The 26865-nt window shown below is 41.5% G+C and overlaps 2 protein-coding genes across 3 annotated transcripts in view; both read left to right on the top strand.

Annotated features, from left to right (window-relative positions):
- Window positions 1-15351, top strand: part of dhodh (dihydroorotate dehydrogenase) — a 31763-nt gene extending 16412 nt beyond the window's left edge. The window contains exons 9-10 of one of the 2 annotated variants that reach the window (XR_013965184.1): window positions 6621-6797; window positions 15251-15351. Coding sequence is in view for 1 of the 2 variants with exons in the window: in XM_080780672.1 (XP_080636798.1) it covers window positions 6621-6735 (115 nt within the window). In the remaining variant the exon portion in view is untranslated. Of the gene's footprint in view, window positions 1-6620; window positions 7043-15250 lie in introns of those variants that run through there. The other variant, XM_080780672.1, reaches the window with a different exon arrangement.
- Window positions 15352-16927: 1576 nt separating this feature from the next.
- dpep1 (dipeptidase 1) overlaps window positions 16928-26865 on the top strand; it is a 49246-nt gene continuing 39308 nt past the window's right edge. The window contains exons 1-6 of the mRNA XM_080768653.1: window positions 16928-17305; window positions 18028-18154; window positions 19981-20113; window positions 20722-20872; window positions 25319-25388; window positions 26052-26228. Coding sequence (XP_080624779.1) covers window positions 17175-17305; window positions 18028-18154; window positions 19981-20113; window positions 20722-20872; window positions 25319-25388; window positions 26052-26228 — 789 coding nt within the window. The 5' untranslated portion in view covers window positions 16928-17174. The remainder of the gene's footprint in view (window positions 17306-18027; window positions 18155-19980; window positions 20114-20721; window positions 20873-25318; window positions 25389-26051; window positions 26229-26865) is intronic.

Consider the following 26865-nt stretch of genomic DNA (forward strand, 5'->3'; position numbering starts at 1 on the left):
AACACTCCAAGGCCAATGCAATGCAAAATTAGCTGGACAAGTTTTCATTACGAAATGAGTGTGCAAAACCATATCTATATTAAATTCTTTATAGGGTAAATATCTGCGTGTGACAATATAGGGGTCTACATATTCAATGCATGATAATTGATGAACTACCACTAATCTGCTACTCTACAATGGTTATCATACAAAAATGTGAAGTAGAGATGTACAGATAGTCAAAAATTCAAACAAGAATTTGCCCACCCATTTCGTAATTGACACGCAAATTGGGGTCTGGCTCATACATGCTAAAATGACTGAGAGACACTTGTTCCAAACATGCAAAAATATTCAAATGTCTGAAAAGCAAATGACTAAGAGCCTTTTTCTTACTTGCAAATCATTCTTTCACAAGACAGAAGTCATTCATTTTCCAGAATTGCTGTACTGAATGGATCAGCAACAGGCTGCGGGGCAGAGGTTTTTCCTTGGCCTCTAGACTAGGGAGTGTGTATGCAAAGTTTTACACAGATTGATCCAGCTGTCGGGTAAATCGTTATAGTGCCACCATGAGGGCGTTTTGAAAAATGTTGGGTGGCATTTCTTCCTTGGCTTATAGTTGGAATGTGCGTGCACTGCAACTCTTCTTTACTTCCAAATTCAGAGTAAATATAACAACCAACGGCAAAGCCTCATTCTCACACTGTTGTAGCTCCCCTCAAACTCAATGAAGTATAGTCGAGCCCAGACAATCCCCCCCAATCATCACAAAGGCAACACAGACAATATGCAACGAGCGCAGCACAATCAAACAGCTGTCAGTGAGACATAACAGTGTTGTGACGAAAAAAAGCTGTATAGCCTATAAGCCGGTGACTGAGGTCAGGCTGTCCCAATGGATTGTGGAAGCCATTCAGAAGGCTTACTCCAGCAGAGGTACTCTACCACCTGTGGGGTTGAGGGCCCACAGTGTGGCAGCATCCTGGGCTCTATACAAGGGCATATCGGTACAGGATGTTTGCTTGGCGGCGAACTGGTCGGCGCCTTCAACCTTTGCAAGGTATTACAACAAGGACGTCACCGAGCCCTCAGTGGCTCATGCAGTCTAATGAGGGGCCTGGGACCAGTATGGTCAGGTCAGGGCTTGGGCAACTGTGGTTGCCGGCTCCTGGCAAGTGTGCAAGGCCCTTGGGTCTGGGACCAGTTGGGCCTTGAGCTTATGAACCTATCTCTCCAACTCAGACCATGGTCTGACTGGTAGATTGATACATCCAAGGGGAGGCGTGTTCACCGTCCAAGGACAGGTTCAGCCAGAGATGGTTGCTCTCTCTCTCTCTCTCTCTCTTAGTGATAACGAAGGGAGTGTATGAGAATCTCACGTGCAATCTAGACGCAGAGGTTAACAGTTTGACTCCATAAAACACGTTACCCGCTATTTAATCAAATATTCTATGCTGCCGAGATGGTTTTATTACCTTTAAAGCATACGCTGAAGTATTTGCAGCTTTGAACGACGAAAATCCAGTACGTCGGCATGTTTTGATCATTAACGGCCGTCAAAATGTTAAGAGTTAAAATAACTGGAGGTTATATAATAACCGTGGTTATTTAACCGTAACAACTGTGATAGATCGAAGGTGGCCCTTCTCGCTTGCTTTTTGCAGAAGAAAAGGGTTTACCGATAAGCGGAAGTCGCAGGGGGGTTTATGCCCTTGTGCACAGGAGCGCGCTGCGTCATCACACACATGGTCCGTGGTCTTAAAGTAGCAGGCCACGGGAGTGTATGATACAGTTTTCTGTTAAATGGAACAATTGGGATGTTCTCACGTGCAATCTATCGCAGATGTTAACCTAAAACCTCCAGTTTTTTGACACTCAGTAGGCATAACTTCCGGGTTTGATGATGATGTCACGCGCATACCCTCTATAGGAGGGGCCCCTCAAAGAATTTACATACCGGTAGCTGAATCTGCTGCTAGAGAGAAAGGGCTTCAGCACCTTCAAAATGCATGTGTTTTCCATCCAATAGGCCTACAGTATATGTAATTGGAGATAATACTGTAGATGCCCAAAAGATACACTACCAAGGCTGTTGACTCAGAAAGTGACTCATCCACCCACAAGCTCAAATCAGATACAGACGCAGAGTTATATAAAAGCATATACCATGGTCGTGAATAGCATGTCAGACACATGAGAAGTGCATTTTCGGAGTAGTAACAGTTATAGACATACTGTACAATGTACATACGCCCTACAACATATACATACACCCGACAGCGACAGTATCCGAGATGTTTCTTTAGATCAATTCCCAGCAGAATAATTAGTGACCAATTTGTGAGTGAGTCTCAGATTCATTTCAGGCATTGAGCCTCCCAGGCCAGTACTGTCACTCTCTCTCTCTCTCTCTCTCTCTCTCTCTCTCTCTCTCTCTCTCTCTCTCTCTCTCTCTCTCTCGAAGTACCATTGGGGTGAGTTTGTTTATTTCATTGAGGGGCTGGGGGGAGGAATATGCTTTTATCACATCGCTGCTGACGTTAGCGGTCAACCTCTCTCCCCCTCTCTTTTGGACTCACTTCACTCTCTCTGTTGAGGTGGTTAGTGCCCTGTGAAGAGGGCACCATGGACAAGCCTGATTTATACATCCTCATATAACGTGATATTATATATTTATACTCCCTGCCTAATGCTTAATTATACTCAAATTAAGTATAATTAAGCATTAGGCAGGGAGTATAAATATATAATATCATGTTTACCTCCAGTATTGTACAAGTTCTGCATTGTGACAAATCACCTTCCCATGTGAGAATATCTACCCTTATTATGGTTGGTAGCTGTTGGTAAGGACAACGCAAACCACACAGGGAAGGTAGAGCACAGGACTAAGGACAAAGCCTCACCAGGTGCACTGACTAACTGTTAAAAAAACATTTACATGGTGAAACACATCTTGACATGACATTGACATTTCACCATGTTAATGGTTTTTTCAGACCTCCAGTTCTAGGAAACACAGAATGGGTTATTATTTCTACTCAACAGCTCTAAGGTATATTAATGACATAGTAAAATGTTGAATTCCCCTTTAATGATTATATCTGGTTTCAGTATTTATTTATGATATATTTTCGCTGTTGTAGCGGTCAATTTGTATCGAGGGTGGGGAGAGGGGCGGGGCAGGGGTTGCGAGACATGGCCAAAGCATTTCCGGGGGTCCCCAGCTAAAAACGTTGAGAAACCCTGCAGTACAGTACAGTACAGTACAGTACAGTACAGTACAGTACAGTACAGTACAGTACAGTACAGTACAGTACAGTACAGTACAGTACCAACATCACCACTCACTTCAGACAGGTCTGATTTTTAAGTTCCTTGGAGGCACTTCAGTATGTCTACCCCACTTTCCCTCTCAAAACATTGCATGGATGCACCTGGGACGTATCCTCAGTGATGTATCCCAAGCCAAGGTCATCGGGGTTTCGGGTCTCGCAACATCATACCCCTCACTCATCTGTCCCATTAGGGACTTTTTCACAGAATCAAAGGTGGTGGTCATGATTCACCAGGATCCTGGATGGCTGGATTCTAGGCTTTCTTTAAAATCGGTCGGGATGCATTGAAAGTATATGAAAGTATTCAAAATTATTAAATGAAATCAAATGTTCTATCTTCCCAAATACATTTATTTGTCATCTTCATTATGAATTATGCAACAGTGAATATTTATTATTTACAGCATTTCAATATCAGCAACAATGTGAATCGAAATGTTAGTCAAACTATGTAGTGAAATGTTCTGAAATCATTATTTTATCAAATGGTACACTCTAAATACAGAGCTCCACAGAACTGTGACTGTGAGATGATAAAAATGACCTTATATCAATTCATAATGCAATGTTCTTACCTAGTAAATACTATACTGCATATGGTCGAATTATGTGTCAACCTTTTAAAAACGAACTATTCTTTCATTTGCAATTACAACATTTAAGCCATGATAATATTATAATAAAACCATGAAAACTATGGCAATACCCCCCCCACCTCCCCCACTATGAATTAGTGCAAAATCAACGTTGTGTCTGACACGTTAGCTCAGTGGTTCTCAACCTTTTCAGACTGGGACCCCCAAAATAATTGCATTTGAACTGGGGACCCCCACCCTAGAAGCACTTGGAATTGTAGGAGTTCAGTTAAGGTATTACATTTTGTTTTTTTTCCAAATATTGTGAAAACAGCCGACCTACAAGCTCACAACGCCTCGCAATGCGAGGCGTTGTGAGCTTGTATAGATCAGACTACCGGTATTTTCACTTTTTCTCCACTCTTTCTTATATTATTTGACAATTTGACGAATGTGTCAACAGTTTTTTGCGAACGCAGTGAGCACTTACTATGAGACCTAGCAGATCATGTCTGTCTGTGTGTGTGTGTGTGTGTGTGTGTGTGTGTGTGTGTGTGTGTGTGTCTGTCCCGCTATACGTCCAAATATGGAGTGTGTTGCATCAGCAATCACTCAGCTCCATATATGGGCACAAAAGGGGCCAGGTCCACATATACAGTAACAGCGGGACAGACACACAGACAGACAGACAGACATGATCTGCAGGGTCTCAGCTGCGTTCGCTTCCAGCGTTTGCGCGTCTTACTGGTATAGTATAGTTTGTTGATTACTTTAATGTAATAGTAATGGTTTTTGCCTTTTCTTTCTTTATTTTTTTGAGGTATTAAAAGGGTCTTGAAAGTCCTTAATAAATGGTCACTTCACTCACTGTCATCTAGGGACCCCCCCAAAAAACATATGTGGGGATCCCGACCCACAGGTTGAGAACCACTGCATTAGCTGACGGATATTTTATACAGTTCATATTATGTCTTTATCCTTGATGAAATATCATTAAGAACATTGGATAGAAGTTGAGGTAACAGATCACTGACAGAGATAAGACTTAAACAAATACTTTTTCATCCACATTTTTACATTTCTTTATGTTGTGGTCTTTTGAACACCCCTTATAAACTAACATGGAGACTCATAAGAAGTCAAGTCATGGCGCAAGAAGTCATTTTACCAGATACAAAATGTGTGTGACTGTGTGACTTGAACTTTTCTCCATGCTGGGGGGACTGTTCCCTTTGGAAGAGCAGGGTCACGCCCTTCCTAAAACGCTGGTCCCTGACACTGTAAATTATGACATTACAGCAGCTGTTTCCCGTCAGGATCCAGAAGGCAAAGAAGGAAAAGTTACACCAGGTGTATCCTACCACGTTCCCCACCACAAACACTGCAATAGGGGAGAAGGACGCTGTGAAGGCAAACGTTAGAATGCCAATTGTTTTGGCAGCTTTGATGTCTGAAAAGGAAGGCCTATGAGGAGTCTGAGGACCACCTCCTTCTCCCCCTCCATCAAGGGAGCTTCTTTCTGAGAGATGCTTACGTTTGCGGGAGTAGCGTTGGATGCTGGTGAAAGACAAGATGTTGACAGCCAATGTCCCACCCAGCAGCGTGAAGTCAAAGGCGGGAAACAGTAGCATGATGTTGGCGTCGGGTGGCAGTTTCCCTCCGAACCACAGTGGGGCGTAGTTGCACATACGGCTGCACTCGTTGTATTCCAGAGTAAAGCTGCTGCTAAAAATGAGTGGCGCCAGAGCCAACAGGAAGCTCGCAGCCCAGGACAGAAGTATGAGGTGTAAAGTTCGTCTCCGCGTCACCAGGGTGTCCTTGTGGAGCGGCCACATGATGGCGACACACCGCTCTACTGTCATGAGGAAGATGGTGATGATGGAAACGAAGGTGCAGCCTGCAAATACTAGGCCGATAAGCATGCAGGGCTGCCAAGGGCCCACTAATCCTCCAAATGAGGAGGGGGAGCCAGTATATCTGCTCTGGTACCAAACTGGAGGTGCGCTGGTGACCATCAGGGTGACCTCAGTGTAGACAGAGAATGGTACCACAACAACCCCCACCATCATGTCCGCTATGGCCAGGGATACTGTGAAGAGTGGGAGAGTGGCGAGAGAGAGATGTATCAGCCTCCAAAACAATGTTCAATCACACTTTAAAATTCACAGTGGAATAAACCACTTGATCCCTTCCCACAACTTTACTACCTTGAATCCAACTGAAATGATCCTATAACCTCATTAAATGTCATGAGCATTACTTTTATATTTAAATAACGTTTTCACTGCCCATGTCCTGTCATAATTGATTACAGAGAATGCAGTGGAGTGACATTGAAAAGATACAACCTTATGGTCCTTAATAATGCTTCATTTCTACCAGCTCATTCTGACTGAGGTGGGCTCTGGATATCTCAGAAATGTACCTGCTGACAACATCATCAGCAGATATTTATGGCTATACGCACGCACGCACGCACGCACGCACGCACGCACGCACACACACACACACACACACACACACACACACACACACACACACACACACACACACACACACACACACACACACACACACACACACACACACACACACACAGACAGACAGAGTGTAGATTGGAGTCCCAGAGATTAAAAAAAGGTAACAAATGGGGTATGTGGCCTAATCTAATACATATTAAATTAGGGACCCTTGAAATTAAGTTAAATTGTTTACCTTTCAGGTATCCCTGCGGTGTGCGGGATTGCCTTGTTTGCATGAAGACCGTTAGGGTGACCACATTTCCCACCACAATGGCGAAGGCCAGGCTGGCCATGAACACCACTGCCAGGGTATGACTGACGACGCCACAGCAACACACGTTGCAGAGAGGAGCTAGTGACTGGGCAGATGGAAGCAGGTCTGTGGCATCCTGCAGCAGGCTTATTATTATAGTTAACTATAACTAAAACTTCGGAAATAACAAAAACTAGAATTAACAAAACATTTTAGGGACGGTAACTGGAACCAAAAACGAGGGTTCACACAAAACATAAAAGTTACTAAAAACAAAAAAAATAATATCGTTTTAGTCTTGAAATGTAGCAAAATTAGCTGATCTACAAACTCAAAATGCCTCGTTGATTGGCTATTTTTTCTGACCTTGAATCTCTACCCTGATTAATAAAACTAATAGAAACTCAGTGTCAGTGGAGTGGGATGTTCTGAAGCCAGATTGGAACTCGTACATTAATTTATTAGTGGCAAGATACTTTTCAAATAGTCTATGAACAGGTTGATAAAATCTGAATCCCCTCATGTATATACTGTATGTTTCTTTTCCCTTTTTGATCCTCTATGATGAATTCCTGTTCTGTTCTTTGGCTATATAGAAGTGTCTATTTGTACGTCTACTGTAAATGTTTTGATGAATTGAACAAGGTGTATTGAGTTTTGCTTGAAATGTACTGTAATTCTGCAAACTGTTAATAAATATTTCAATCAATCAATCAAACAAACTATGCATTAAAAAAAAGATGAAACCAAAAGTCAAAACGTATGAATATATATATATATATATATATATATATATATATATATATATATATATATATATATATATATATATATATATACTATAATAACCTTGTCCTGCAGAAGTGTGGTACTTCCTGAAATGCTGATGTTGGCAAACAAGGAAGTCATCATGGCCCATGGATTGTTGTCTCTCCCTGGCATGGGTGGGTGGGTGGCAAGGTATCTTAGGAGAAGCTCCTGGAAACTGCCACCTGGATTGTTAAATAGTCCTATTACGACATAAAAGTATACAGAGGCAGTGAATTCGGTTGCAACACAGTACTATAATCAATGCATTTTTACACCTACTATAGTCTCAAAACAATGGGTTTTTGTTTGCATACTGCGTAAATCATTAATTAAAACTACTGACAATATTTATGCAAATGACGTATGTTTATGCATCTCTCTCTTGTACCATTGTCCCCATTAACCATTACCATAGAGTACACAGAGGATCTGTTGGATGATTTATTCACAGCAACAACACTGTGAATTTAGGTAGTTATTAAGTTGGTCAACAAAAGCCGTTCTGTTGCACCCCCCCTACCACTTATATTTGTACAGTGTCACAAATGGAAAATGTTGTTCCATCCGTGAGCTGATTGTTTGGGCCATCAACCCATACAGACATTTGTGGATATAATTTTTTCTTTTCATACCATTTTATCCCCTATTTAGTCATTATGCCAATTATTTCCTCCCCATTGTGTGTTGTGACTATTGTTACTGACTCGCCTGCAAATGAGGAGCCCCCACCAGGAGGACGTAGAGACTCCTGCCCAATACTCCCTGCTGACAAGTGCCCTAGCCCGTAGGATTGCATACAGTAACAATTATCAATCGCCGACCTGCTGTTGCAGTTAAGCCCATATATGGAGATCCCTGATCTCATCAATATTGGCCAGCAACTGAGTCTACATCTGACCTCAAACCCTTATATCTCAGTCATTAGAAATGACAGAAACAAACACGGTGGTGGTGTGTGCATGTATATTCACCAAGATACTGAATACATTACTCGTACTGACTTGCAACATGATGAAATTGAAACTGTGTGGGTTGAATTAATAAAAAAAAAAAAGCTAAATCAGTATTAGTGGGCACCGTATTTAGACCGCCTGACCAGCATGGGTTATAATAAAAGACATGCATCGTAAGGAAGCACCTGTGTTTAAGTCATTCAGTCGGTTCTGTGATCTGCATAGTGTCAGTCAGCTAATTACCCAACCCACAAGAGTGTGTGATTCTACTCAAACTGTCATTGATCTCATTCTGACCTCGGACAAATCCAGAATCTCCAAGGGGTTATTGTACAGTATGTGGGCTTAGTGATCATTTTATGATCACTAAATACTTCCTTAATGTTAACGAAGTCCACACCCATAACACCAGAGGGAGTGCAACAAATCATGTACAACCCAGATTCGGGACAAACAAGGGACTAAATTATTTTCGCTCCTATCATCCTATGCCACCAAAATGTGGAATGCCCTACCAACAGTCAAATCCCTTGACTCCTTCAAAACTGCTCTCAAAGGGCACCTAAGGATGGCTGCAATTCGAAACTGGCCCCCGTAAAATCTGAATCCCCCCCACCCATTTTTCCCCACTGCACCCCTGTTAACTGTGAGTGGACGACCCAATAAAGCATTACACTTGTTTACAAGAGGGTCCACCTTGTTCAATTCATCAAAACATTTAGAGACGTACAAATAGACACTTCTATATAGCCAAAGAACAGAACAGGAATTCATCATAAAGGAGGTAAAAAGGTAAAAGAAACATATACAGTGGGGTGCAGTACGTTGTTCAGACTAGTCATTGGTCCGACAAATGACAACCCACCTCATCTCCTAACCTAACCATAACCGCAAGCACGGGAGCAGACGCTAATGCCCTGTCTGAATTACATGCAGTCCCCAGTTAACAGTCTTTGTATTGAGTTGTGCTTGAAATGTAATTCTGCAAACTGTTAATAAATCAATCAATCAATCAATGGAAATCTATAGGAGCGATCTGGATTTGGGCCCTGTCCGGAGCCTGGGCATAGGCTTTTACCGGGCACTGCACTCCCTGTGGGGAACACGTGTGAAGTCTGTGGGGCGAACAGTTCTCGAGTTACGTGGATTACAGACGTACAGAGACGTGGCGCATTTATAGATACTGTAGATAGGCTATTTCTAAACTTTCACGTCATATCTGATCCCAATATGAATGTGTGATACAGTAGATGACTATAGGGCTGAATTTAATGAGCTCACTAGAGACTGGGGAAGGGTAGGCTTGCATTACAGTACATTGAGCAAGTCAGCACGGCTAAATGGTTAAATTTAGACCAGGAAGGTCTATAATTTATTTAGGTACATTGTACAACCCTTGTGAGAAGCCGTCGGTTGAGAACAGGTTTATTCATCATGACACGCAGATCATCATCAGGTGCAGCACTGCAGTCAAGTGTGGAGAAATAATGATTGCTTTCCATTTCAATTACATTAATATCCCTCACCTTGAATAACTCTTTAACACACATCAAAGTTAAATAACATCTGCAATCTAACAGGCAACAGGTTACCGGTTACGGTATGCATATTTTAAAACAAGATGGGAGTTCCACAAAGACAGTCTCTACATTAGCACGCCCAAAAAGAGATCCAAGGTTTCCATAATAAAAGTGGTAGTGTAGTCACACAAAAATGTTATATATAGGCTATCGTTATTTAATGATAATAGAAGATTGTCCCTGTCTCACTTTCTGTCTGTCCCTGACGTTTAAAGTTACCGTCAAGTGTACTCTAAATGATTATCTATCATGCTGATGCATGTTCAATAAGAAGGCTGGCTCATTGAGTGATGGAGGAACGAGGTCTTATAAAATTGATATATATTTGGTCACACGGATCCCCATCTGAAAATCTTCAGCTGTTTAGGGACCCCCAGGGGGCACACAGCTAAATTTGTTAGTAGTGTCACAATTTTAACAACTTTATTTATTTATAAGTTGGCTATTCAAAAATAGCAGATGCTATTTTAAAATATGTTTTAGATATATTGCGAATGTTTGGAAAATGTTTAATGATTTTAATATTCTTCTCTTATAGGGCAAAAAAACAGACTATAGCAAAAAAAAACTTTTCAGATGGGGGTCCGCGGCCAAATACATATCAGTTTGGGGGTCCTTGACATGAAAACGTTTGAGAACCACTGGCCTAAAGCCACCAGTATGCCAAATCCTTTGAGCAGAATGAGATCCTTCACATATGGGTGGCACATACTGTGACAATCATCTTGTTCAGCTATGGTATCTCTGCACTCAACACAGTGTTATTGCAAAGGAGGACTATTCCATAATATATCTTCATTGTAAATAACATGAAGAAGGGCTAAATACCCTCAGTTATTCTTTTTTTATAACTAAATTACTGTTCTAATTGTAAAATGTAGATTAACATACTTGGAAAATGGTTGCAATTACAGGAAAGATTTTAACAAGTTGACAGAATATCACCATAGATTTTAAAAGCTCTTAGTAGCCTACTGTTATGACAACCCATTGTCATTTCAGAAGAACCCAGCCTAACCAACCTGAATAATGTTACACTGTTATTGCTGTGTGTGAATAGAAGCATTTTTCTTCTTTCACCCCCCTGAATGTTAGTATGTTCAGACTCAGAGTCATCATCTTCAGCTTTACTACCAACCTATTTACAAAGGTTGCTGCATGATAAAAATAAAAATAAATATAATGTAAACAAACAACCTGCAGTTTCATTTAGAATGTGCTTACCAGCATGGTCACAGTTCAAGATGAGCCACTGTGGAGAATGAAAAAGCAATCCAGTATGTCACTATAGAACTGTCCTGCCCTACAAATTCTATTATGAATAGAGCGTAGAGGAGATACTGTAAGTGCACACACACAGCTAAATACAACACAACCCCATGTTAAAGCCTAGTCATCACACCTTAGTTCTTCATCACTCTGATTCCGTTTTCCACCTCACTGTCCTTCGCTTTCCACTTTCCCCACTCTCATTCTCTCTCTCTCTCTCTCTCTCTCTCTCTCTCTCTCTCTCTCTCTCTCTCTCTCTCTCTCTCTCTCTCGTTCTCTCGCTCTCATTCTCTCTCTCTCTCGCTCTCGCTCTCATTCTCTCTCTCTCTCTCTCTCATTCTCTCTCTCTCTCTCTCTCTCTCACTCTATCTCACTCCAGATGATTCAGGCTCCACTTCCCCGCTACACCCCCATCCCAAATAGCTTGGAGTGTGTGAACGTGTGCATGTACACGTGTTCACTGCTCACATGCATGCTCGCACGCACACACACACACACACACACACACACACACACACACACACACACACACACACACACACACACACACACACACAAATACTGTACGCACATGCACATGCTACACAATTTACAAATTACAATTTAGGCATTTATCAGACTCTTAATCCAAAGCGATTTACAGTAAACAAGACTCACACACATGCGCATGCACAATTGCACACACATTGTTCTTCCTAGAGTCAAGTGGATGTTTGAGTCAGATGTAATGAAATTCTCTGCAGGCACTCCTGAGATATCGTGCTCACAAGAAAGGGATGGAACCAGGGACGGATTAACCCCCATGAGGGCCCCTGGGCCAGTAATTTTTTCAGGGCCCCCATAGGGTGCGTGCGCACGATTTTTTTGTCTTTTTCCATGTTTTTCTCATCTTTTCGACCTAAATTTAACAAAATCAACAGCCAATGAAGGGCCTCAGGAGCCCTTTTCAGGGTGTCAACCCCAGTACCACGCGGGTACCAAATGGAAATTGCGGAAATGCGGAAATGGAAATTGCGGAAATTGAGGAAATGGTAATTGCGGAAATTGCGGAAATGGTGGAAATTGCGGAAATGGAAATTGCGGAAATGGAAATTGCGGAAATTGCGGAAATTGCGGAAATTGCGGAAATTGCGGAAATTGCTCTTCACTTATAGCTATCTATTTTCAGGTAGATTGTTTTATTTTACGGTCCAATTTTGCTGAAGGGCCCCTGAGAGCCAAGGGCCTCTGGGCCACGGCCCCACTGGCCCAATGGCTAATTTGTCCCTGGATGGAACGTAAATTCACTGTCAACTTTGACCAACAAAATATTAATTTTGTCATTTTATTATATTAAACCATTTGTGTGAATGTTCTGTAATGCCTTTGACCACTGATCAACGCATCCTTGAGTCCAAGTGGATGTTTGTACAAAATGAGATATCGTATTCACAAGAGGGACGTGTGTGTGCATGCGTGCACACGTGCCCGAGAACATTCACTTGCGGCCATGAGTTCAGTGTTTTCCTCGAGGTCTGCATTGTGCGTGGCTTTGATCCTTTCTGGCACACGGGTCACATCCTCTCTCCTGCCCCCAGGAAACACCCCTGCAGTGAATGTCCTGCTAACAGCAACACATATTTGATTATAATTTCAGATATAATCTGCATTTTATTGGAGAATGAAACAGGTGTTCACGTTGCTGTGTGTGTATAAGCATAATGATGCTTAGTAGCAGCATTATGACATGAACAGTATTACATGAACTTGAAAGGGACGAGGTTGGCTGTCATGCACTGCATTGCTCTAGTAACTAGAGCAATGCAGTGCATGACAGCCGACTTCGTCCCTTTCAATAAAGCATAACCTGGCTTCAGGTGGATGACACACAGTACACTGTCCAAGGCGAGAGTCCATCTAGCTATATGCCATGGTTCGCTAGAATATTTTCTATAGCGTGCTGCTGAATGCTTCAGGAAACTGCAGGATAGGACGTTTGTGGCTAAAGCTTAAGTTATGAATAAATAAAACACTGACAGACTAGCTCACCTGTAAGGATTATGTACATGGCATTGACAGGAACTGTCGTCACCAAACTCCTTGAATGACTCTTTTCCTCTGTTAACTTCAGGGATAAAGTTATTATTGCAATGTGAACCGTGAATGAGAAGAGGACAAAAAGTATTGTGTGTGTGTGTGTGTGTGTGTGTGTGTGTGTGTGTGTGTGTGTGTGTGTGTGTGTGTGTGTGTGTGTGTGTGTGTGTGTGTGTGTGTGTGTGCGCGCGCGCGCGTGTGCGTGCGCATGCATTTATTTCAATACAATGAATTGTATTTATTCAATGCTAATGATTTGAGATGTAACTAAAGTGGAATTCTCACTGGGATACATTGAAATACAAGTAGGGCTATGATTGGTGACATTCTGAAGTTTCAGACATTGTGTGAATATAATTTTACAGCAGTAATGTTGGATTACATGTCATGATGCAGAGAGAGTTGAACCCATATGCAGAGTCACAGCCAACAAGGGCAGATTTCAAAAGTATTGAAGTAATACACTGAAGTTGAACTCCGGAAAATCAAAGCAAAAATCATACACTGGAGCAGAACGCAGGAATCAGGAATACAGAATACAGAATACATCACAAACATTGAAGACAAAAGTGTGTAAACACAAACATTGAAGACAAAAGTGTGTAAACACAAACATTGAAGACAAAAGTGTGTAAACACAAACATTGAAGACAAATGAGGACGCAAATTGTGATTGGACGGAATGAGATGATGTAGAAGAGCGTCTGCAATCTATATTTTGGTGATCTAACTTGTCTGTGCAACAGATGATCACATATTCACACCCAGTGCTATTCACAATGTGAACACCTGAAGTGACCTGCTTTATACTTACAGTATAATTTCCTACTTTTTAATACTATACTATACTGATTCTATTAGTTACTCAGGAAGCCATTTCAAATTGGACTGTGTGAAATGTAGGCTACGTGTCTTTATCACCAAACGTAAAAGTAGCCTTAAGCTGCAGACAGGCAGTGAACTTGGTTGTGATTTCGTGTTGTAATAAACAAGAAATCGTATCGTGACGTAGAATTAATCTCCTCTGTTCCGCACATTGATGGCCATTGGAGCTGGGAAAGCACCTGGCGTTGTTATGGCAGCCTGTTGATAACATTCTTTCTCTGCACTTCCACTAGGTCAAGGCCACACTGATATCGAAGCAGCTGCATGTAAACTAAAATCTAAATAGACCTCTCATTATTGCGAGTTTGGGGCTGGAGGCAGACAGCATGGAGACCGAACAAGGAGTCAACAAGAATCTGAATGTGGCATCAGGAAATCCATAATATAAATATGATAAAATAATATAAAGGCTAATATACTTTTACTTTTACTACTTAAAAGGTAAGATGCAGTGGCTGTAATTGGGTCAAGGATCTTGCTTTCGTGAGCAATGGTGTACGAGATTGGTAATAAATTGGTCAAATCATGACATTGTTAGACCATCTGGGGGAAATAAATAAATAAATCATCGTCGTCGTCGTCCCACACAATTCTAGCCTACCTAAAAGGTAAAATCCACCCGCTGCTTATGGCTGAAACAATTTAATTGTTGAAACAAGATGCTGAAACAATTTAATGTGTTCGTTGTGAACTGAAAGCACACCACTGTGTTTATTAGCAAACTGTAAATAAAGTACCAAATAAATCTGTTTTTCCCCCGCTGCGGGGCGGGTGGGCACCCACTGTCGTTATAGGAACCTTCCGCCACTGGCATGAATTCTTTATGGTGCTAGAATAGCTGAAGTTCAGGAGCAGGACCACACCTCCAATACAGCTACCTCCACCGCCTATCAGCCACCTCCAATCAAGCCACCTCCACCCATATATAACCAGCCCATCTAACCTTGGCTGTCCCCTGTTCTCATTTCTTGTCACCCCTCCCCCCCACCCCATTTCTCATCCTACAGGTTCCTGAAGGGGGTCTGACGTGCCTCGGGAGCAAGCCGGGTCCCCGAGGCTTCCCCACCTCGGCTCAATCCCCGCCGCCGCCGCTGGCCCGTCGTGGGCCATCTGTCTAATCATAACCATGCCTTCCTTCCTATTTCAATAAATGGTTAAATGTTTCCATTGGTGGTGTGGTCCTTGATAGTGAACAGAAGTTCGCCGACCCTGGAGTCTTTGGGGAGGAGGTCGTATGGCACTCGTCGTATGGTTGCGCATGGACGATAACCCCCAGCATCAACCTGAGAAGAGAGAAGAGAGTTTAAATGGGGACAGGTATAGATTGATGTGGAGGGCGGAGAGTGGCATGAAGGGCAGGGCCAATGTGCATTTCTCCTCTTCCTGAACATCTGTTGTTCCAACTCCATAAAATAGATTAAGATCTGGCCAGGAGGAAACAAAAGAAAGGACATATTGTAAATAATAAAACAAGGAGAGGAATCAAAGGGATTATAAGTCTTTATAAAAGTGAAGAGATTTAAAAGATAGTACTGCGTTTACTATAGTTTGAGAAGCTCAGGCAATAAAAGCTGAGGAGCCTTTACAGCCTTTACACCAAAGGGTCAAGACGGTTTTAGCGTTGTCCCTGCGGTGTGATATGACTTGTTGCACGTTGACCCAAGTTGACTCATGTTGACCCTACTGATTCAACACATGGAATTCAATGGCCCAAACCACAGGGTTGAGACTGTTTTAGCGTTAACTCCTTGCAACTGTTTGGACCCAATGAGTTGCATGGTGACCCTTTGGCTTTAGATAACTCTTTTGGAAGAGGTAATGATAATTATAAACATGACAAAGAACACAGAACAGATTAAAAGACACAATACAACTACAAAGAAGATATGTCATTTCACTAGTCGGAATAAACACACCATTGGGGAGGTTTAAGGGATTTATTGACAGTGAAGAAATGGAGGGATGAAGGAAGGATACCAGGAAGGATGCAGATGTGTTTCCAGGGGGGGGTCGCCGACCCTGGAGTCTTTGGGGAGGAGGTCGTATGGCACTCGTCGTATGGGTGCGCATGGACGATAACCCCCAGCATCAACCTGAGAAGAGAGAAGAGAGTTTAAATGGGGACAGGTATAGATTGATGTGGAGGGCGGAGAGTGGCATGAAGGGCAGGGCCAATGTGCATTTCTCCTCTTCCTGAACATCTGTTGTTCCAACTCCATAAAATAGATTAAGATCTGGCCAGGAGGAAACAAAAGAAAGGACATATTGTAAATAATAAAACAAGGAGAGGAATCAAAGGGATTATAAGTCTTTATAAAAGTGAAGAGATTTAAAAGATAGTACTGCGTTTACTATAGTTTGAGAAGCTCAGGCAATAAAAGCTGAGGAGCCTTTACAGCAAAAGCGAACCGGAATTTGGGAAGACATGAGGAGACCCTGCCTCAAGCTTGTAGGCAGTGTGATGAGACCACAGGAATGACACATCAAATTTAGTCTACTTTGTTTATATATAAACTAGGACTATGGGTCTGCTTAGCAAGCCGGTCATCAGGAACTTTACACATTAACCCACGTGTTAGTTACAGCATAAACTACCAGATTTATGACTGGAAAATATATAAAGAGTGATAAGGGAGGAGGAGCAATAGACTCCAGCTAAAACCCACAAGAATTCTGGAAGAGGAGACAGAGAGGAGTTCAGGGAGAATACAAACATTTGTAAACGGTTGGAACAGACAGTCAACGGTGCAGAGGGAGCAGCCACAACTTTGAGGCAGTTGCAGAAAAGTTTCTCCAGATACCTTAGAGGTTAGAGGTCAAGTCAAGGTCACATAGCGTTGCCTGTGCTTTTGTCGGAATTGTACCAGTGGTTAAGGAGTGGAGAGGAAAGTATCTTCATTAAGGGTGCACTGCACTAGTAAGGAGCGAGAAATGTTGCCAGGAGTTGTGCATGTGTATAGGGTGTTGTGTGTCATATCATGCATCCTCCCACAGCTCTCAGCCGAGGACACATACATGACCAGGGCTCTACAGCTCATGTCTGAGACGCCGCTCATCGATGGGTAAGTGACTCCTAACAACTTAAACCCTTTTATGCTGAGTTTACCCGGAGACCCCATGAAGGGGTCTATACTAGGCCCCCTACTTCCTTCCACAACAAATATTTATATACTTTGTGATCTTGTAGATCTGCTATGTTTGCCAAATGTTCATGTTGTATAGGGACACTATGGTTCAAGTGGCTAAGACTGATGCTAGAGGAAGTAAATGCAATGTTAACAGTAAACAATTTACCGGTAATCAAGACATTTTCAGTCTACTGTCATTTTGTACCTCATGCACAATGTTAAGTTACAGTGCATGTCGTTGCTGTCGGGTGGAAACCTCATACTGGTATGTCCAAAACGGATAATTTTCAGGATTCAAATGAAAAAGTAGCCAAAATATAGCAGATCTACAAGCTCGAAACCACATCGTGACACATTTTGATCTTTGCTACTTTTGTGTGACACTGTAATATTACAAAGTAAGACATTCATTTACGAAACAACATAAAAAGTTAAGAGGTTTCAGCAATGATACCAACAACGTGCTGTGTGCACTAAGCAGCAGCCAGTAAACGCTCACATTCCGCAGTAAAAGCAACAGCTGTAAGTCATTTGCCGCGCTGACCAGGCAGAATGTGAGAAGTCATATGTGTTTATGTTATGATGAGCCTGTAAAGGAGATGAGCTCTACAATGCATAATGTAAGTGTGTGTGCCCTTTGCCTTCTGATTGTTCAGCCATAATGACCTGCCGTGGCAGTTAAGGAAGCAGTTCAATAACCAGCTGAACAAAGTGGATCTGAACACACTCAACAATACACACACTAACATTCCCAAGATTAAGGAGGGGCGGCTGGGGGCACAGGTACGCGCGCACACACACACACACACACACACACACACACACACACACACACACACACACACACACACACACACACACACACACACACACACACACACACACACACACACGCATGCACACACACGCATGCACACACAAATGCGCAGTAGACGCAGTATGCCGAGGTAGAATGTTATTATATTGTGATATACTGTTTGTATGATTTGTCCTTTTTTCATCTAAAGGCACCCCAATACGTTTATCTAGTCTGAGTTGAGTTATTTTCAAAGCTGAAAGAGCTTAGAATGAGCAGTAGACTGCTCGGGGGAAATAAGTTATTCTCTAGTCTGGCGGTGTGGGTCAGTACATCCTCCTATAACACTTGCCAGAATGCAAGAGATCACAATGTCCATGGACTGGGGTGTGGTGTGTAGTGTGTACTGTCCCGGATAATCTCATGAGCCCTTTAATAACATCTTCTCTCGCCAATTATAACAATTTACAATTCAGGCATTCAGCAGGCAGGATGACGGTGAAGACAGGTGTTTGTGAAAGGCCTAGCCCGTATACTCTTGTGTAGTCAGACGATCAGAGAAATCCACTTACTGATAGGCTATGTCTAGGGACATTAAAATCCAATTTATGGGCTTGAAGGGCAGAGACAACTAGTGCTATTATAAATCCAATCCTGGATACCATCCCACTATGAAGGACCACTCTAAAGTCTTATTTAAAAGAAAATCTAATTGTTCCACTCAGGTTTAGCCCCTACAGTACATTGAAATTAGATGTCACGGTCACCAGATGTATAGGTAGAGATCTCTCAAGTGGCTATTTATTTCTTTATTTATTTATTTGACAGGGACAAAGCTCATTAATCAACATGTCAGTTTTCACCTCAATGTAAATGGGACAGAGTTAGCCAAAGCTAAATTTCGTCTGTAGTCCCTGGGCAGGCTCTTAAAAAAATGAATGATAAAAGAAAGACAGAGTGTAGTGTGCCTGCACACAACACCATGCGTTGATGCCATGTGTGCATATGTGCAAGAATGTGAGATCTAATAAAGTATGTAACTTTACAATGTGAGACAATCAGAGGCGTCAAGACATGCTCTCCAATTCTTGCAAACATGAAACCAGATTTGTATATTAATCTGTGATTGTGATTACTCTCACTCATGACAAATATTAGAAGCATGCAGTGGAATTACCATGACAGTACACTCCCTTGTCATCTGATCTGAATGAGTGTATCTTTCTTGGCCCCATTCATCCAGGCGTTCTGTGATCTGACAGTATTTTGGTTATTGGGAAAGCTGTGCCCTATTACTATATAAAGCATGACATAACATTTACAAAACTAGCAAATAAAGCTTATCACTGTAAAATCCTTGGTGTTCATTTATACATTTGTAACTGGGAGTGTTCAAATGTAACCAAACTTGTGGTTCGGGCCGCGCATGTCATCTTCTTAGATGGACGCTCACAGGTCCACTTGGTTACATTTGTACACTCTTAAATAAATGCAGGGTTTTACTGTGTATTGTATCACAAATGTACATGCTCATAACCTCTGCTCATTCTGAAGATACTAGGCCTACTCTCTTGAGACAGAGTGTTAGCTCACTGGATTTTCAAATGGTTGTGCCAAAAAGTCTATACATCAGTGAGCTGAAAATGATTAAAAAAATAAAGTGGATGTATATTGTTAAATATATTTCCATGAACAGAAATGACAAACTAGTTTACTGCTTCCTGTCGCAACTTTTGCAAGGTGAAGACAGTGGAAGAGTGTGTCTGGCTTGAGAGACATACTAAACATTGTATTGCCTTGTGTCCTCTTTTAGTTCTGGTCTGCCTACGTCCCATGTGACAGTCAGTATAAAGACGCTGTCAGGCAGACTCTGGAACAGATCGATGTTGTCCACAGGATGTGTCATAAATACCCGGAGACATTCATGTTTGCCACCAGCAGCCAAGGTGAGACTGCCAGTGATGGACAAAGTACTCAACCCCAGTGGTACTTGGTGAAAGTGAAAGCGGCTCTGTCAAATTTGTACTCGAGTTAAAATACAGGAGTACTCCAGTACTTATCCCAGAAATCTTCAACGAATACCAATAATAGTGAAAATAGCAGATCTACAAGCTCACAAATGTGTCCCATCACAATGCGTTCTGAGCTTGTAGATTTCTATTGCTTGTAGTTTGTAGATTTCTACTGCTATTTCACTATATTTTAAATACAGATTAACTGGTTCATTCATAATGTACCTTTTCCCTTGAAATGTAGCAGCGTGAAAGTCACAGAAAGTATCCAAAAATGCAAACACTCAAGCAAAGTACAGATACTCTACTTATGTACAGTACTTTTGCTATCCACCACAGTGCTAATGCTACTTTGATCTCAGTTCCCCAGCCAGCTGCTTCATGTATGGTTGCTTTAGTTTAGTGTCTGTACTCCTCCACAGACATCATAACTTGCTTTAGTGTCTGTACTCCTCCACAGACATCATGTATGGTTGCTTTAGTGTCTGTACTCCTCCACAGACATCATGTATGGTTGCTTTAGTGTCTGTACTCTTCCACAGACATCAGGGAGGCCTTCCGTCAAAACAAGACAGCCAGTCTGATTGGAGTGGAAGGAGGTCACTCTCTGGACAGCAGCCTGGCCACCCTGCGTGTCATGTACCACCTGGGAGTCCGCTACCTCACCCTCACACACTCCTGTAACACACCATGGTAGGACAAAGCAATATCTCTCTCTCACATGCACACACACACACACACACACACACACACACACACACACACACACACACACACACACACACACACACACACACACACACACACACACACACACACACACACACACACACACTCATTCAGCCTCGGGCCACGTCTGTGTGCACTTTTATTGAGTGGCTGGTCAAAGTGCCTCTTTTGTTGCGGATTCCTGCTGAGATTGTTATGATGTGTAGTCAAATCGTGTGGAAGTACCTAACACCTGGAGTAGCTAACCAACATGCCAAAACAACAACCCTGCAACAATGTGCAACATCACTACCAACATTTGAGTCAGAAGTTAGATTCATCTGCATGGCTGCATTTTTTTTTTTTTGCTTATCTGCAATTTTGCTATAGCAGACAATCAATGTGAAGATATATGCAACTGTTTGTTGTTCACTTACATCTATCTATCTATCTATCTATCTATCTATCTATCTATCTATCTATCTATCTATCTATCTATCTATCTATCTATCTATCTATCTATCTATCTATCTATCTATCTATCTATCTATCTATCTATCCCTCAGGGCCGATAACTGGCTTGTTGATACTGGTTCAGAGGTTTCTGAACACGATGGACTGTCTCCATTTGGGAAGGTTAGTTAAAACAAGTTTGGGAAAATAACTTTAATTTCATATCCAGTGGTGGACAAAGTAGTCAACCCCAGTACTTGAGTCAAAGTATAGATACTCTAATATTATTCAAATATTACTCAACTACAAGATGCCTTTGCTCATTAAAATTTGTACTTGAGCATGTACCAGAGAATTTGCTTTACAAACACTTAAATATTCAAAGATATTATAAATTACATATCAACACTGCTGTATTGAAATTTAGAAATGTTCCCAAAAATAATTTAAATTTTAAAACAAATCTCAAAACCAAAAAAAAAAAAGGCACATCTACAAGCTCACAAGGTGTCGCATTGTGACGAAAACATACAGTAGGCCTATAGATTACCTGCTTAAAAGTGTATCACCCCACCTTATTTTATTCCACCAATTTCCAGCTAGAATCACCGCACCGTAGTTTCAGTCTCCAACTGTCTGAATGTCCTTCAACATGGCTAAACTGATGATCATGACCAAATACATGAACTATCACACAGTCAGACATATAAGGAGGATGGTCTATGAATTATCCACTACACCTATATGCTGTGTTGACAGCTGGTATCCCCTGACTAGGGATGTTGGGTTCATGTGGTTAATAACAATATATACTGTCTGTGTCACCCTGCTTGCCTATAACAATAGCAACTGGTGAAGGAAATGAACCGCCTTGGGATGCTGATTGACCTGGCCCATGTCACAGTGAAGGTGATGAACCAGGTGCTGGACATGTCCACAGCTCCAGTCATCTTCAGCCATTCATCTGCCTATGCTGTCTGTGCGCACAAGAGGAATGTACCTGATGAAATCCTGAAGAAAGTGGTAAGTGAGGGGAAAGAGAGAGGAGGAGACTAATGTGAGCATGTGTAAATCAGTGGTTCTCATACTTTTCAATTTCAGAGACCCCCAGTTTGGTATTTAATAATATAAACCTGACTGCCAGATTGCGGCAGTATTGAGTTCAGCAAATGTTGTCCCGCAAGGGGGAGTGGTTCCACCAGGCTAAGTTTGGTATGCATTAATTATAGGCCCATAGGCCACAGTCCCTCATTACTCTGCAACTGGACAAATGGAACCAAATAGACCTGTGAGGTTCATTTGTACATGTTGTTACAGACCTATAGGGGTCCATTTGGGTCCTAATGATCAATGATTTAGCTGGGGACCACCTAGAACCTCAAAGCCCCTGGAGAGGTCTCTAGACTGCACTTTGCCGCACGGAAATAACAAATAATAATAAATATACAGTCCAATTGAATGCACATGCAGTGCAGGATGAAAAAATAAAAATACTTCATGGTAAAACCAAATTGGATATATGGACGTCGGACTGAGTTTATTATGCTTCAAGATGAATAATATTCATCTTGCCATTCAATGCCACTGAATTCGCCTTGGGAAAACATCCAGCCTTTTCAGAATATTATTTTACATAACACAGTCCAACATAATCTGGGAGGGAGAGTCAAGTCTGAAAATGTCCACCACAATACAATATTGATACTCTCAGAGCCCTCTCCTTGTGCACATCCATTCAACCTGGATGTGGAACGTCCTTCAACTGTTGCTTGTTATCTCTGACAGCTGATAGGTGTGTGTGTGTGTGTGTGTGTGTGTGTGTGTGTGTGTGTGTGTGTGTGTGTGTGTGTGTGTGTGTGTGTGTGTGTGTGTGTGTGTGTGTGTGTGTGTGTGTGCAAGTGCGTTTTTTTTTTAGAACAACATGCATTTTAAATCTGCTTTTAACATTTAATATCATATTGCTTATGTGCCTCAAACATATTTCTAATGGTTTGAGCCTAAATCACCACTCTGATATAACCGCTGCAGCATGTCATTTCTGTCTGGGTTCTAAAGCCGTTTTTAACTGAGTACCACAATGTCCTGATGTGGTGGGGACGTTGTGTATGCAAATTATTTTTCTCCGCAACATGAATTAACATGAATTAAATCCTACATTATGTTTATGAGATTGTTTTTTTTTTTTTAGTTTGACCAATTCTGACAGATTTGAGCATTTTGATGAGTATTTCTACTCATCAAAGTAAAACAAATTGAAGGATCTTGAACACTCAGGGTCTCATTTTCTCCCTAAATGAGTCTGGTTTAATAGTATCGTGTCATGGCAACTGGATCGAGGCTTCTGAGCATCTAAAAGTGGTTGCACGGACATTGGCTTCACCCATTTTGACCTGAGATCAGATTCTAAAAGTGTCTCATCCTGACAGTTTTCTGAAAAAGCTTTCTATGTCAGTCGTTCTTCGATTTTTCAAAAATAGCAGACCTACAAGCTCATAGCGCGCCACTCGGTGGCTCGCTATGAGCTTGTAGATCTGCTATTTTTCAATAGCTAAAGCATAGCATAATGCTAACACCAAAAGGGGTTCCCTCCCGAAATGGGTTAGTATCATGTCATGGGAACTGGAGTGAGGCTTCGGAGCATCTGAATTAAATTAATGTTATTCTCACAAACATGTTTCTGCAGAGTGCAAAGAAAGGCATCGTCATGGTGAACTTCTACAACGACTATGTCACCTGCAGCAAGACCGCTACCCTCTCTGATGTCGCTGGTAAATTATTACACAGCTGAAGGTCTCATTAGCTATCCTTATACCTTTAACCACTCTACCACTAATACAGATAAAAAGGTTCATTAAGTACAAAGGAGGAATGGACTATTTCTTTGAAAAGGCCTAATCTGAAATCTGCGTGCGTGCGCGCACACACACACACACACACACACACACACACACGCACACACACACACACACACACACACACACACACACACACACACACACACACACACACACACACACACACACACACACACACACACACACACACACACTAATTTTTGTAGTTTCTGAGTTATTTACCTTAAACGCCCAATGCATTCTCTATGGCAATAGCACAAACTTTGGAATGCTACTAGTCCTACATACAAAATGACGAAATGACAAAAACGATGGGTTATAGCCCATGTTTTTTGAAATTTTGAAAAAAAAAGTTAGCCTCGTTTCTCATCATTTTGGACCATGGGCTATAGCCCATATCGTACGGCATACTATAGCGCGCCGTTTTTCATCATTTTTGAGGATTTGAAAAAAATGACAAAAACGATGGGTTATAGCCCATGTTTTTGAAATTTTGAAAAAAAAAGTTAGCCTCGTTTCTCATCATTTTGGACCATGGGCTATAGCCCATATCGTACGGCATACTATAGCGCGCCGTTTTTCATCATTTTTGAGGATTTGAAAAAAATGACGAAATGACAAAAACGATGGGTTATAGCCCATGTTTTTGAAATTTTGAAAAAAAAAGTTAGCCTCGTTTCTCATCATTTTGGACCATGGGCTATAGCCCATATCGTACGGCATACTATAGCGCGCCGTTTTTCATCATTTTTGAGGATTTGAAAAAAATGACGAAATGACAAAAACGATGAGTGTGGAAGTACCTAACACCTGGAGTAGCTAACCAACATGCCAAAACAACAACCCTGCAACAATGTGCAACATCACTACCAACATTTGAGTCAGAAGTTAGATTCATCTGCATGGCTGCATTTTTTTTTTTTTGCTTATCTGCAATTTTGCTATAGCAGACAATCAATGTGAAGATATATGCAACTGTTTGTTGTTCACTTACATCTATCTATCTATCTATCTATCTATCTATCTATCTATCTATCTATCTATCTATCTATCTATCTATCTATCTATCTATCTATCTATCTATCTATCTATCTATCTATCTATCTATCTATCTATCCCTCAGGGCCGATAACTGGCTTGTTGATACTGGTTCAGAGGTTTCTGAACACGATGGACTGTCTCCATTTGGGAAGGTTAGTTAAAACAAGTTTGGGAAAATAACTTTAATTTCATATCCAGTGGTGGACAAAGTAGTCAACCCCAGTACTTGAGTCAAAGTATAGATACTCTAATATTATTCAAATATTACTCAACTACAAGATGCCTTTGCTCATTAAAATTTGTACTTGAGCATGTACCAGAGAATTTGCTTTACAAACACTTAAATATTCAAAGATATTATAAATTACATATCAACACTGCTGTATTGAAATTTAGAAATGTTCCCAAAAATAATTTAAATTTTAAAACAAATCTCAAAACCAAAAAAAAAAAAGGCACATCTACAAGCTCACAAGGTGTCGCATTGTGACGAAAACATACAGTAGGCCTATAGATTACCTGCTTAAAAGTGTATCACCCCACCTTATTTTATTCCACCAATTTCCAGCTAGAATCACCGCACCGTAGTTTCAGTCTCCAACTGTCTGAATGTCCTTCAACATGGCTAAACTGATGATCATGACCAAATACATGAACTATCACACAGTCAGACATATAAGGAGGATGGTCTATGAATTATCCACTACACCTATATGCTGTGTTGACAGCTGGTATCCCCTGACTAGGGATGTTGGGTTCATGTGGTTAATAACAATATATACTGTCTGTGTCACCCTGCTTGCCTATAACAATAGCAACTGGTGAAGGAAATGAACCGCCTTGGGATGCTGATTGACCTGGCCCATGTCACAGTGAAGGTGATGAACCAGGTGCTGGACATGTCCACAGCTCCAGTCATCTTCAGCCATTCATCTGCCTATGCTGTCTGTGCGCACAAGAGGAATGTACCTGATGAAATCCTGAAGAAAGTGGTAAGTGAGGGGAAAGAGAGAGGAGGAGACTAATGTGAGCATGTGTAAATCAGTGGTTCTCATACTTTTCAATTTCAGAGACCCCCAGTTTGGTATTTAATAATATAAACCTGACTGCCAGATTGCGGCAGTATTGAGTTCAGCAAATGTTGTCCCGCAAGGGGGAGTGGTTCCACCAGGCTAAGTTTGGTATGCATTAATTATAGGCCCATAGGCCACAGTCCCTCATTACTCTGCAACTGGACAAATGGAACCAAATAGACCTGTGAGGTTCATTTGTACATGTTGTTACAGACCTATAGGGGTCCATTTGGGTCCTAATGATCAATGATTTAGCTGGGGACCACCTAGAACCTCAAAGCCCCTGGAGAGGTCTCTAGACTGCACTTTGCCGCACGGAAATAACAAATAATAATAAATATACAGTCCAATTGAATGCACATGCAGTGCAGGATGAAAAAATAAAAATACTTCATGGTAAAACCAAATTGGATATATGGACGTCGGACTGAGTTTATTATGCTTCAAGATGAATAATATTCATCTTGCCATTCAATGCCACTGAATTCGCCTTGGGAAAACATCCAGCCTTTTCAGAATATTATTTTACATAACACAGTCCAACATAATCTGGGAG

Source organism: Protomyctophum bolini (assembly GCF_963924005.1).
Source record: "Protomyctophum bolini genome assembly, chromosome: 1".
Lineage (NCBI taxonomy): Eukaryota > Metazoa > Chordata > Actinopteri > Myctophiformes > Myctophidae > Protomyctophum > Protomyctophum bolini.